The following is a 14,073-nucleotide window of genomic DNA, read 5'->3' as shown; positions in this document are numbered from 1 at the left end:
AAAAAAAAAATCCCAGTTTTTTCGCGCCCCGTTTGAGTGCCGTAAGATAGGCGCTTTTGCCATTGGCCGATGCATGGCGATGGGCGATTTTGCAAAGAAATCGGCGATATGTACATATGTAGTATATGTATACGCTATTTAAATCAAAAAGTGAAGTTTTATATTATCTAAAAGATATTGTCAAGTAGTATATGATTTACCGCCCTATTCCCACACCACTGACAAAACTCAGCGGCTGACTATTGCCTTTACTACTGCGCCTAATACTATGCCGCAAATTTATTTTAAGCTGTCGTATGACAATTGTCAGTTTTATTGTTATGACCTACTGAGTAAGTGACAACGGCGAAACAATTTTTATATTGTGTTTTAGGCGCAGTAATTGTGACAATAGTCATATGATGAATTTTGTCAGTGTTGTGGGAATAGGGCGGTTAATTGTATTACTTTACATTGTATTACTTACATATATATAAATAATGTATAAAATAAACTCGATTTGTATGCTGACTTTAACTCATTCTGTTTTTTGCTTTTCGCTAAAAATTAATAATTAAATTGTAATGGCCTTATTCATAAAAAATAAAGTAGGTTTAAAGAGCTTTATAAAATGACGTTTTCATACATTTTTCAGTTTATAAACCGTTTTTAAAGCTACTTTATTTTTTATGAATAAGGCCATAAGTTTTTACAAATAACAGTTCTAACTAGGTTTAGGGAAATTGCTGTTACAGCCTAACCTAATATAAACGCACGGCGTATAAGTTTTTTTTCTGCGTTCCCCGAAATTGGCCTGCGTGCGTTTGCATATGATTTCACTGAGCGAAACGTCAAATCAAAATCTCACGCAAAACACAAATTGGAAATAGAGTTAAGGCCTCGCCAGATAGAAATTATTTTCTGCGTCACAGGGATGCTTTTGACTGACATCGAAGTTAACTCTGTGATTTTGAATAGAAGACGCCGCATTGGCAACGCATGCATTGCTGCAACTGATAAAAATCGCCCAACTCTCAACTTTTGACGCGCGTGAATGCGGCAAAACAACAATGTATGAAACGAATTCAAACCAGCTGACTTTTGGCCAATCAAAATGAGCCGTTTGGTTTGCGGTAACGTTTTCATTGTGCCGCCCCGCCATGTTATGTGCGTCTTGTCAGTCAAAATCATCCGTGACGCAGTAAAGAATTTCTATCTGGCGGGGCCTTTAGCTGTTAAACGTGGTAATGCAAGCGCTTTTTCTAGGCATTTTGTTGTTAAAATGCGAGAGCGAAAATCTACATTGCCGTTCATCAGAAAAGTACCAGAAATACATATCGTGTAAGAGCGCTATTACGAAGTAATACCGAAGTACTGCACAATATATCTGGATAAAGAAAAATCGATTCGCAACAAACCTCAAATATCGCGAAAAATCGTGTTTGTACACTTTGAGGTTAGGATATCTCAAAATTCTGACGTGGTAGAGAAATTCTGCAGCCACATTTGGATTCGGCACCAAAAAATCAGGTGGCAACAAGAGTAAAAATTTTTCAAACTGTGTAATCAATCCATAATCAAGAAAATAAAAAAATAAATACTTAACTTACCTGCGTGCTAGCATTTTCAACGCGAATACAATTTAACAAGAACGCAAGAGAGTGGGTTTGCAACTTCCGTATTTTATCCATCATGGTTGCATTTTAGTGAATTTAAATTTGTAGATTCTTGTAAATTCAGTACTGCCACAGCTTTAAATATTCCATGTTTGACCTATCTATGAGAAATTTGAGTGCAGAAAAAAGCACTTAAAAGGGCGCTAGGCACTAAACCATTTTTATGGCGTTATAATTTTCAAAAAGCACTAAATCTCTAGTGCTTAAAGCACCAAGTTGGCAACTATGTGTAGATATGTACATATATGGATATTCAGGAGTAGGTAAAACTGCCAAATAGGTGTCTAACAACTGAAAAACTTTTGCGGTGAAGGCAAAAATATCTAATAGTTGCCAACAATTTAAACATAAAAAACTAGCAAAAGCCCACTTGAGGGCTTAGAGGAGTCGTTGAAAGGCAAAAACGGTCCCTGGGTCGCCTAACGGAAAACGTATCCTATATGTTAACCCAGGCAATTAGCTATCTACGTGCTAAATTTCAAGCAAATCGGGCAATAGATATGATTTTTCCTATATTTCAATCCAGGTCACATGAACCACCTTCGTGAAATATTTCATTTTTAAGCAGGTGTGTTGTGATATGTGATTTGAAGTATGTTCACATATACATATTTAAATATTATCTCAATCACCGCGTTTAACAGGCAAATTTCAGGTTAACTGTCAAATTTCTTGTGTTTAATGTTTTCACATCTCAAGAAAATGTTAAGTTCCTTCTGTGTGCCACCGTGATCGCTTTTCTCCTCTTCTTCGCAAAAATAATCAATGCAACTAGATTGGACACCGGAAAGGTATCGGTTTAATCTGAGATTATTTTATAATTAACGAGGAACGAATTTTGTATAGCCAATCTCTTTTTCTTATTGCACATTAGGGAGATAAGCTCCAAAATGAGGATAACCTACTTATATGTAAATCTAATATTAACTAATTAAATCAATTTAACTTCCTGAAGGAAATTTGGCTAGAATGTATTTTCACACTGGCACCGAAACTGCTGTCAGAGAACATGAAAGTCGCAACCCAAGCCATAAACCGGAAAGCAGTACCCCTTAAAAATGTGAACAATGCGCTAGCGGAGACAAGTACCCCTTAAAAATGTGGTGAAAAATGCAGGAGTACGTGGACCATCCGTACTCAATTTCCAACTTTTTAAAGTTGATATTAGTTTTCCAGAATGGCCTTATAGGCATAAGTTATCGCATAGACTAAGATATTTTCACATTAACGTGATTCATATCGATTATCTGGTCAAGGAAAAGGGCGTAGAATCTACTATTATAAGAGTCGCCAAAAAAGTAAAAAATTCATTTTTTCGATACGTAGGTCCATTTTAATTTTCCCTGCCACATTAGTAAAGAAATGGAAGAAATTGTAATAGAAATGAAAGAAATTGTAAAAGATAAGAGCAAACGCCAAAAAACAGGTGATCTCAGCTGTAGGCATTTTTTGGCAGTCAGCTGATAGTGTTTTTACTTAGGAAACTGTACGATGCTAAAGGTGTAGCTACAAGTTTTTTTCGCGACCCACCCTAATGTAGCTAGTTATGTATATACATTCATATTTACACCGTATACACTTGCGTATTTTTATAAAACATAAATACACATTTTTTTTATGATTTATCTCTCGTTTTATTTCTTTAAAATTAAGCTGTTTCATTGTTAAAACTATAATTTTCTGATGAAAAGCAGCAGAACGCAATATTTTCGGCCGCTGCTTATTTACCGCCTAACCTTTCGTTAATTCCAAAATTAATGTCAAACTGTTTCCAATAAATTTTATTCTAAGCCATGTTTGCCACATTTTTCTGTTTTATTTATTTTTGCTGCACATTCTCAAATAGATGCATTTAAGAAAAAATAGTATAGCTATTTAGAGTGCAAATTTTAAGCTTATATGCATTAAGTTAAGGAATAAAAAATATATATGTATGCATTTAGATCTAATACAATGGTGTGACGATGTTCGTTGTCACGCTGTGTGTTCATCGTACACGGCTATCGCATAGCTTTGTCTATTCGCTCGGGCTACATTGCGTACGGTTTCATATTTTAGGCATTATTTATACCTAATATTCTAACCCGACCGGTCTTGCTTAATTTGTTTGTTTGTGTTTGTGTTTGGGTTTATGTGTAAATGGAAATCATTTATCGTTAAATACCATTACAACTAATTCATACGCTCTTAAAAACTATATTAAAGTGAAATTTAAACATTCCCATTCATTAGCTCATTCAAGTTTGTTTAATAGTTTTTTTTTGTTTGTCCTCCTATCCAGGCTCCGTATCATCCCTATTATTATTTCTATTGCATATAACGGCTTTATTTTAATTATTACGGTTAATATTTGAAAAGTTGTATCGTTTTGTTTTTGTTGTTGCACATTTTTAGCAAACGCGCTATTGGTATTATACTCCGCATATACAATAATGCATAACTATTCAGAAATAGCGAAGTCCGTCTCATCCTTGGGCTCCAAAGAGCGATACTCATCCGAATCTTCGCTGCAGGCGGTACCATACGATGTTGTCTTCATATCCGCTGAGCAGCCACTCATTTCACCAGCCTCATTATCGGGACCTGTTATTAAGGGTATGCCGTGCTGCTTACCTGATGCAGTTGGCTGCTCTGTTATCACAGTCTGTAGCAGTAATTGTTGAGTAGGCGTGGGTATCATAGTCGTTGGCGTGCTAGTTAAAGTTTCAAAATTTTCCGGGTCTTCTTCTATGCTAACGCTCGTATAGCGACAACGTTCGCCCATCGATGAAGTGGTAGGATTTTCATTATTATCCTCAGTGTGTATTGCGGTGGTGGCGATTGGTGCTGAAGTATCGTCATAAGCTTCCATGTGTACTGCTGTGTAATCAACGACATCGCCTGAAGATAATGATGTTGTTGTTTTTGTAGTTATAACACTCTCCTCGATTGTGCTAATATTGGGTGAAAATTGAGCGTGACGCTGTGTGGGAGAGGCTAGACTACAGCCACTCACGGGAACGAGCGCTTTGCATCCAGTGGGTAGCAATGCACTGCTCTCGTTGTCGGCGCTTGTATCGCATTGCGATATCGATGTGGACGTGGATGCACAGAATGATGCTGTAAAGTAAAAAGTGAAAAAATTAATGTTAGCATTGCAAGTGACCTTAAAATAAAATATGTAGCATTTTTTCCTTACACTCAATTTTTTCGCGACGTGCAATCCAATGCTGCATGCTGGACAATGGCGCTAGCTTTATGCGATAAAATCTTGTGCCTTTGGAAACGCGGTAGCGATTTTCATCCTAAGATGTTTTGGGAATTTCGAAATATACATAAATGTCATACAGTTTTCTTTATATGATATTTAACGTAAATTCTGTGCTAAAAAGGAATAACCGCTATCCGGTCAAACGATGTCGAGCTCCAAATATTTAACATATACATTACAGTGACTCAAGCAAATAACCACGTGTTGATTTTTTTTAAACATTCGTAATGTTTTTCGAGCTAAATTTTTTTATATTTTTCTATAAAATTACCGTCTAAGCTTTAAGCAAAAAATGTCAACTTTTTAATTTTAATCTTTAGAACATTTTTGGGTACGTAGTTTTATAGCCAATACAGTTTTAGTATAATGAAGTGCAAGTTTCAACGGCAAAAAACCGGTTGATTTTAAAAATTTTGTTTGGTGACAGATTTCTGCACTTTTTTCCATACTGAGCCCCTTCCACCAAAATAACGTAAGCGACATTTTTTTCAAAATTCTTTCTTTTTAATGCAGAAATATTCCTAGAGCAGCCAGATGCATTTAAAATATTCTAAAATTCAGATTAAAAAGTTGAAATTTTAATGAAAGTTTGTTGAATTTTCCAAAATTTTGTATAAAGTTGGAAACTGTGATTTATATGTTTTTGCGTAATGCTAGGACGACATTTTTATAGAAAAAATAACCAAAAAATTTAAAATAATAAATTGGCGTTTACACATATGATAGTGTTTGGCCGAGCTTCTCCTCCGATTTGTGGCGTGCGTCTTGATGTTTTCACACATAGCGGAGGGACCTACAGTTTAAGGCCGACTCCAAAAGGCGATTGTATTTTTATGAGAAGCTGTTTTTCATGGCAGGAATACGCTCGGAGGGTTGTTATTGCCTGCCGAGGGGCGACCGCTATTAAGAAAAAACCTTTTTACAACACCTTTTTCTACATTTGTTTGCGATGTTGCTTTGACCAGGGCTTAAACCCAGGCCCTGCGTAGTGGAAGCGCACACTGCTTACCACTGCCAATAATAAAAACCGATTAGAAAAAGGTGACTTCAATGCGTATCACGATCTTTGGCATTTTGGCCCAATGAATGACAACGCAGCTTCATTAACTTTCGCTCGCTCAAACCTACACATACTTAAGCTACAATTGACTTGTATTTGTAACCCTATTCTACATACTTAATATACATTTGGCATTAAATCGATGGATGTGACGTAAACGATGTGTTTTAAGCACTTTCCCTTTGAAATATTTATTATTTTAGTTAAAATTATTCAAAAACGTTTTGCGAATCGCACGTACCTCAAATCGTATAAAAAATTTTTTAGCTTCGACAATTAGTTCTTCTAAGCACAGAATTTAAAAAGATGCAATAATAATAATATCTAAAAAATAAAGCTACCAACCTTCTTGGCCTGACAGTACTCTCTATCGACGACACGCCCAATTGCATAGTAAGGCACCGGTAGGAGCATGTTTTCCATTATTGTACTTTCGCTTGGTGCCGGAGCGAGTGGCATGCGCAGATTCATGCCCAACAGGCTGTCTCCATGGACAAAATACAAAACTGGAGAGTCCTGCACCACCATGTACTGGTTATGACGCACACTCCATACGATAAAAACGATGTCACCCTTATTGCAGGAGTCCAACAGCATGTACTTATGACTAGAACTTGGACTGAATGACAGAAACAATTAAAAGGTTATTTTAGTTAAAACGCATCTTAACTTACGCCCTTAAAGCGAAAGAGGTCTCCATTTCCAAGCGTTTGGACCGCTCTTTCTCTGTGACAAGCTCTTCTTCCAGTCGGTTTTTGTCACGGTTCAAGTACTCTATTTTCTCCTTAAGCCAACTGTTTCCCTCTTCATTGGTGAGCGCATCGATGCGAGTCTTCAATTGGTAGATCTCTTTTGTGAGCAAAAGATTCTGCTTACGCACCAGATCCAGCTGTCGATCTTTCTCCTCGAGCATCTCTTTCAGTATATTCACATTCCCCATCACAGATTCTGAGTTCAAATTTAGCTTGGTTTGCCAAATAGTGCGTTCTATTTCTACTGCTGCGGCGATGGCCTTCTCTTTTTCACTTTCAAATGTGGTACGCAATTGCGACACAATAGCTTCATGTTCACTGCGGTCGATCACGTTCTGATCGATGTTGGATGGCGGACGCTCCAACTTTTCCAAGCTCGTTTCGGACGGCGAAAGCTCCATCGATGTCATTAGTTTATAGCGGCAGCGCAGGGATTCGATTTCCGATTTATGCTCGTGCAGCAGTTCTTCGCGTGCTGCTGCCACCGCTCGTTGCTGTTCCATATGGGCTGCATTGAGTTGTTCCTTTAATTCCTCCAGTTTTGAGTGCAACACTTCTGTGTCACAAAGCTGTTGACGCAAAATGGCAAGCTCACTGTTATGCTGCTGCACTGTGTCATTAAGCAGTTCTTTCGTTTGCAGCAACTGCTGTTCGCGCTGCTCGCTTTGCATGCGTATTAAATTCCACTGATCGTGGAGCATTTGTAGTTCGGATTGGAGATCTTCGCGATAAGTCGCGGTTTCGGTGCGGCAGTGTTCCAAGTCAGCGCGTGACAAGCGTATGCATTCCGACGATAGCTTATACATAGCGCTTAAGATGCCACGCAAACGCTCTACCTCAGCACGAGCAGACGATTCCGTTTCGTCTGTGAGCGTCTCTGCGCTTTGCATTAACAAAATCGAAGTGGCTGCGCTGCGCGCAACTGTTTCTATGACTATAGTAGATGTCGCTTGTGTGGTGAACATTNTCTGTGAGCGTCTCTGCGCTTTGCATTAACAAAATCGAAGTGGCTGCGCTCCGCGCAACTGTTTCTATGACTATAGTAGATGTCGCTTGTGTGGTGAACATAGGAGCTTCTGATTCCGCTACCTCATCTGCTGTTACTGGCAACTTCTCAAATTCAGCCTCCGTATCCGTTTCGGAACCCTCACAGCCAACGCCGATTTTTTGCAACTCGCCGAGTCTGGGATGCTGTAATGGCTTCTCGCCAGTACTCATTGCACTCGACGCTACCTCCACAGACAACGAGCCGCCTAACACGGCAGCAACTTGATGGCGCAGCAGCTCTTCCATGCGCTCCTTTTGGTGCGGGCCCGAACGTGAGACGAAAAAATTTATCACAGGTCCCATGTCGGGTAGCTGGATCTCGGGAGCCAGGTCTGGCAGGTGGGATGACAATACATCAATGTCAGACTTGGTTATGTTCGGCAAGCGCGCATCGAAAAGCAAGGGTGTTTCGTTGGCAAAAGCAGGCGGCATATCGTTCATACCGGGGAATAGTATGTTCAGGAAGTGTCCATCGAAATTAGCATTGAATTGCTGCCTTCGCTTGATCTCTTCGCTGTGAATGATATCGAAGTCTTCGGCGAGTTTAGAGGCCCACAAACGAAACTCACCGGAGAAGATTTTGCGACGCACCACCTGGAAATTTAAAAAAATATATAGGTACTGTATTAACATCAACTGGATATTTTTAACGCAGTTCCACTTACCTCTGTTACGGCAGCCACATAAATGCATGGCGCCTGGTGTATTTGTTCGATGATCTGTATATGCCGCTCGGCACGGCGTAGACAACGCAGATAGAACAACAGTCGATTATCGAACTCGCTCATGCTGTTCTCAACGTGCACAATGCGATTCAAGCGCATGTGTAGATTAACGCCCAGCTCGTCTTTTGCTCTGGCAATGATGCGTCGGTGCTCGCGGATTTTCTGATGGTTGCCAACCATTACAGCCAACTGCGATTGATGCGAATCGCAAAGGTCCGGCAGTATGGAGGGATCTCGCAAATTGTTGACCCGACTTTGATTTTGCTGGAAAGCAGTGGAGAGTTCCTTTTGATCTAGCACCATACGCTTGACCTTATACTTGAAATCCTCCAGTTTGCAGAGCCGATCACTCAAGCCCTTTATCTCCTTAACATCGGGCTGCTCGGCTTGTTTCAGGATATGTTGAACTTCGTTCTTGAGCTGAGCATAAACATCCTTGTCGAAGGTACCAAGACCTTGGACACACTCGTCACACATGATTATCAAACGATTTTGGTTTTCTTTGGATGTGATCCACTGTAAGAGATTGAGCTTGGGGCGCGTGCTGTTGCTAGATGAACTCTGATGATTGACGACAGCCATCAATGTGGTCGTTGTGGTTGTCGTTTTCGTCACCGTCACCGCCACCGCCGTCGTCGTCGTATCGTCAACGGAATCTGTGCCCATTTTCAGTTTCTTGTTGGGTGATGTTGAGCTTTTGTCATCAGAGGTGGCGTTATCCTCTCTGCCTACATCTGTCGCTACAGCTTGTCCACCGCTAGCCGCTTGTTGTGCAGGTACACCGCCTGCCACTAGCACCGATTCTTGTGTTGAATGAGACCGTGAGAATACATCGTCTGGCTCCAGAAACTCATCGAATCCGTGGAAATCTTCTTCAGCCAAAGGCATCAAGCCAGGCAAAATGGGAATGCGTGCCAACATGGTCAGATCATCGTTGAAATTATTCAACAATTCTAAATAGTTGTCGCGATTTTCTAGATGCCGATCAAAAGCCGAACAGAAATTTTTGAAACGCGACCGAAATTCATCGATGAGATCTTCCATATTGGCCACAACAGCCGACCAACCTTGCTGCTGCAGGTGCTGCTCGTGCACCAGACGCTCGGAGAGACGCTCCTCATCGCGGGCATACTCGTACATCTTCAACGCCAGTTGAGCGCGCTTTTCCACCGAAGAATAGATTGGTGGCAGTTGCTTGCAGCGCTCCACCTGTTCGCTCAAATCTCGATCGGGCTCGCTCGGTTGCAGTGGCGGCGGCGTGCGTGGCTCACCAGTCAAAAACATATAGATGGGATTCGTATCGGTGCCAGCCGAATAGTAAGAGACTTGTGTATTCGGGGCCAACATCTCACCGCCGCTGACCAACAGTACAATATTTGCAGCCGGTATGCCATGAAGACGCTCGATAGTATCCTTGAGGTTTTCGACCGAAGACAGTGCCACCGTCATGTCAAAGGACATCATGCGTCCCACATCGACATGGAACACGTACAACATCATGGGGCTGTGTGGTTAACTACCGGTGATGTGCGTAGTTGTGGTTGTGTGGACGTGGACCCTCGCTATTGGCAGTGCTACAAACAGCTACGTATGTATGTATGTATTTAAATTTTAAAATTTTTTCCTCTTAGCGTCACAGTACAGATTGAAACATAAGCGTACGCCTCAGCGGAGCAAAGAGATTTAGAGAGCACGTAAATATCAAAGGATCGAGTGAGCGGCCTTACGAGCGATTGCGGAGCGCTTTGCTGGTGGCTGTGGCGGAAGCACTGGCGATAGTTTTATTGCACACAATCATTAAATGCTGTTACGAGTCAATTAATCTATTTGGAAAAAAGATACAAAAATTTAAACTGCAAATGAGATAAGATTTTTTATAAAAGTATAAATTAAATATATTTATGTATAATAAGCAGAAATTCAAGAGAAGAGAGCTCTTATTCCAGGATAAATATGTACATAGGCAAAGATATCGCATGCGGCCTTCAAGAGTACAATAAATCAAAATTTGTAATTTTTGGTATTATGCGCGCACAGATCGTATACATTTACGTTCTAGCAAAAGCGGAAGCAAATTCTCGTCGAACGTTTTATTGAGCAAATCTAAATTAAAGACTACTTTGCAGAACAGCAATTGGAGGAAACGCTCAAATATGGTCCTGTTCATCCACAAATAACTAAGGATATAATTTTAAAACTATTTAGGGGTTCGTTTCGCCTTTAACTGGAAAAAGCCTTGGAAACTTCGAAAAAGTCGATACTTTGATTGAGAGCTTAAGATTTGTATGAAATGAACAAAAAAAAGCTTTGTTCGATAAAAAATTCGGCAATATGGGGAATTTTTATGCTGTTACAACAACAAAAATATTATCAGAAAGTTCACTTGTTGGAAATTAAAAACTGCTTTTCGAAAGTGATTTTACTTGCAAAGTGTAGCTACTCCTACAACCATTTTTCGGAATATTTGAGTTTAACATCATTTTTAAAACAACTTGTACATAACAGCTTAACATACTTTTCGAAAGTGCTGGCGTTTTTATAGACAAGCAACTAAAAAAATTAAATTTCAGAAAGATTTGGTAGTATAAATAAAAAATATATCCGGCTCTTTATAATTTTGTCACAGAGGTATTATGATAAATTTGTTTTGCTAATTCGGCTTTTATAGTCGAAAATTGTATTTCATGTGAAGTTTTTATTTAATAATTCTAATCAACGTTGAAGTAGTCGTTAATTTTTCTATGTATGTACATGGGTATGTATGCATAGGTACATATGTATGTACATACATATATAGTGCAAGAACTAGTTTGCTTGCCGACCAGTTCAGACTTTTTTTTTTGTGTCTTGCTTTTGTGTAGTTTACATACTCACATAGATATTATTTAGTTTTTGTGCTTGCGCTCAGCTTGACTATATCAGCTGTTTTCGTTCATACACATTTACAATATATGTAGTACGAATACAGAAACAAAAAATTCTACTATGTAGACTTAAACATATTGTTCATTTATTAAAAGACTGCCACAATTCAAAAAAAAACAAGATTTTTCAGGAAACGCGTTTAAAATTTTTAATTTGCTCTAAAAATGCAGAAAAACGATATGCATATTGTTTTTTTTTTAGGCGGAAACTATGTACACAAGATTTTGGTACGAAATTTGGACACAAAATGAAACAGGATATCTGCATCATTTGCTCAAAAATTTCGTTTTTTGACTTATGAACAGTTTTTAAGTAAATAAGCGATATGTATCTACATTTGCACAGGTAAGATAGTATGCGTTAAGAATAAGAAACGTCAACATTTTCAAGTATGTACTAAAAATATGTAATATTGCGAAATAACACCCAATCTGGTCCAGGTGGTCCAAGATTCTACGCTAGATTCGATGGGGGTCTACGTGGGCGTGCAAAAAAAATGGTTATGAGTGGGGGTCTGGTTTCGATAGTAAAGAGAAGAATATATGTTGGCTTGGCTTTATCTATGAATGTAGGCAGATAATACACTGCTAAAAACAATTGACCCAATGTCCCTACCTTCTACTAAATTTAGAGTTGATGTTAAGAGACAGTGATGATAAGTAATTCGGAAAAACAGATATGTTTTAACTGTGCCATTTCTGTATTAACAAAGCTTTTCTTTTAACGGCATATGTAGAAGATGGAGACGGCAAGAGAGCAAAAAAAGTGTTCCAAATCTTTCGGTGATATTTGACAGGCAGGGAAAGAGCGGTCTGTCTCTAAATAGAGCATTATAAAATATACACTGCGTTGCATAATTATAAGACCGCCACATATGAAGAAGGGTTTTTGTAATTCTTTATAAAAGGATAAAAAGATATGAAGAATTAATTGGCCAGCAAAAATGCTTAAAATTACATCTTTTTATATTTTTATTTAAATTATTTTCTTATAACAAACAAATCCACATTTCAAATTTTGTGCAAAAATTATAAAATTTTTTCGGATTTCCACCAAAGTTTCACACTTTTTTTTTTAAGAATTTTTGGAACATTTTTGTGTATGCAGTTTTATAGCCCATACAATTTTAGTATAATAAAGTTAAGGAAGAAAATGAGTGACCCCGTCAACAAAAAAAAAAATCAACGATATTTTGTAGCCACTTCAACTTGCTCTTTATTATATGTATAGTGTTCTACGAAAACAAAAAGTTTGGGAACCTCTGGGTTAGAGTATTGAGCACCACATTCTTCATAGAACTTTTTTAATAAATTGGCTAGAGTATATAACGAAAACGTTGTTACGTGTGTAGCTTAATTTAATCAAAAACGAACTATGACCAAATTAAAAAAAAAATTAGTTAAGTATGCCGAAATGACCTCCTCTCCTTCGATGTTGTGTAAAAATTGTGTACATAGTTGTATCAATTAATTTTTCTTTAATTTTTCTCGAGTTTTGGATTTTTTGCATTATGACACTCTTGCAGCAAATGAGCGATATGTACATAAATACATACATACATATGTATGTATGTAGAAGGTATACGAAAGAAACTGAGATACAAAAAAAAAAAAGACAAAATAAAAACAAACATAAAACACCAAAAACCCGTCTGTGAATTGTTCACAGATCGAAAACAAATCACATCAAAACACGCGGAATAAGAAAAAAGCTAAACATAAAAAAGCAAAAGGCATTACCTAGACAAACAAAACAGACAAAGACTGATAAGGAGAATAGTCAATGGACGATGTACATACAAACACTACAGTACAGTTTTTCACTACAACAATTTGGCTACAAATGTTACGAAAGAAAAAAATAACTAAAAACATGTTCTTACACAAGCGCAATGTACTCCGAAAAACTTAGTGTATGTTGGGGGAAAAAAAAAGGAAATGTAAATAAACTTACTAAGAGAAACTAAAAATAATTATTTTGTATAAAAATAAATAGATCATACGTACACACAAGCGTATGTACATAAAGAGCAAAAATAATAAACTAATTACATAGCGTGAAAATTTGAAATAAAACAGAACTAAAAATTTAGTATAAAAAATCACATTTAGCAAAAACCAGACGAGCACTAAAAATTCGCTCGCTACTAGAATTTAGAAATAAATATACTAAGCCTGTATGCAAAGCTACGTACATATGTATTTAGGTATGTGCATGCATATATACAGTGACTCAAACAATGCTCACGTGTTGATTTTTTATTTTTTATATTCGTAATGTTTTTCAGGCTAGTTTGTTTGTTAGTTCTCTATAAAAATACCGCCCAAGCTTTAACCAAAACCATATAAATCACTGTTTCAAACTTAATACAAAACTAAGGAAAATTCAAAAAATTTTCATCAAAATTTCAACTTTTTAATCTGTATTTTTAGAAAATTTTTGGGTACGCAGTGTTATTTTTTTTTTTGTTATTTCCCATACAAGTCCAGTCTAATGAAGTGCAAGTTTCAAAACGCTAAAAAATCAAATTGATTTTTGGGTTTTTTTTTCGGTGACGAATTTTTGTACTTTTTTCCATATAAGCATGAATTTCTTATGAACCAAAACGCGGAAGAGCGTTAGAAACGAAATTTCAAAAAAATCAACGCCAGATTTTGTA

General features: G+C 37.8%; 1 protein-coding gene across 1 annotated transcript in view; it reads right to left on the bottom strand.

The window, feature by feature from the left end:
• Positions 1-3,983: 3,983 nt before the first annotated feature.
• Atg17 (autophagy-related 17) overlaps positions 3,984-14,073 on the bottom strand; it is a 26,831-nt gene continuing 16,741 nt past the window's right edge. Inside the window, exons 2-7 of the mRNA XM_017630236.1 lie at positions 8,430-10,312; positions 7,787-8,358; positions 6,640-7,683; positions 6,311-6,584; positions 4,834-4,939; positions 3,984-4,754 (exon numbers count right to left, since the gene is read on the bottom strand). Of these exons, the coding sequence (XP_017485725.1) occupies positions 4,096-4,754; positions 4,834-4,939; positions 6,311-6,584; positions 6,640-7,683; positions 7,787-8,358; positions 8,430-9,989 (4,215 nt within the window). The 5' untranslated portion in view covers positions 9,990-10,312 and the 3' untranslated portion in view covers positions 3,984-4,095. The remainder of the gene's footprint in view (positions 4,755-4,833; positions 4,940-6,310; positions 6,585-6,639; positions 7,684-7,786; positions 8,359-8,429; positions 10,313-14,073) is intronic.

Source organism: Rhagoletis zephyria, unplaced genomic scaffold (genome assembly GCF_001687245.7).
Source record: "Rhagoletis zephyria isolate East Lansing unplaced genomic scaffold, Rhagoletis_zephyria_1.1 Rzeph_scaffold_07522, whole genome shotgun sequence".
Lineage (NCBI taxonomy): Eukaryota > Metazoa > Arthropoda > Insecta > Diptera > Tephritidae > Rhagoletis > Rhagoletis zephyria.
This window is presented reverse-complemented; position numbering and strand designations above follow the sequence as displayed.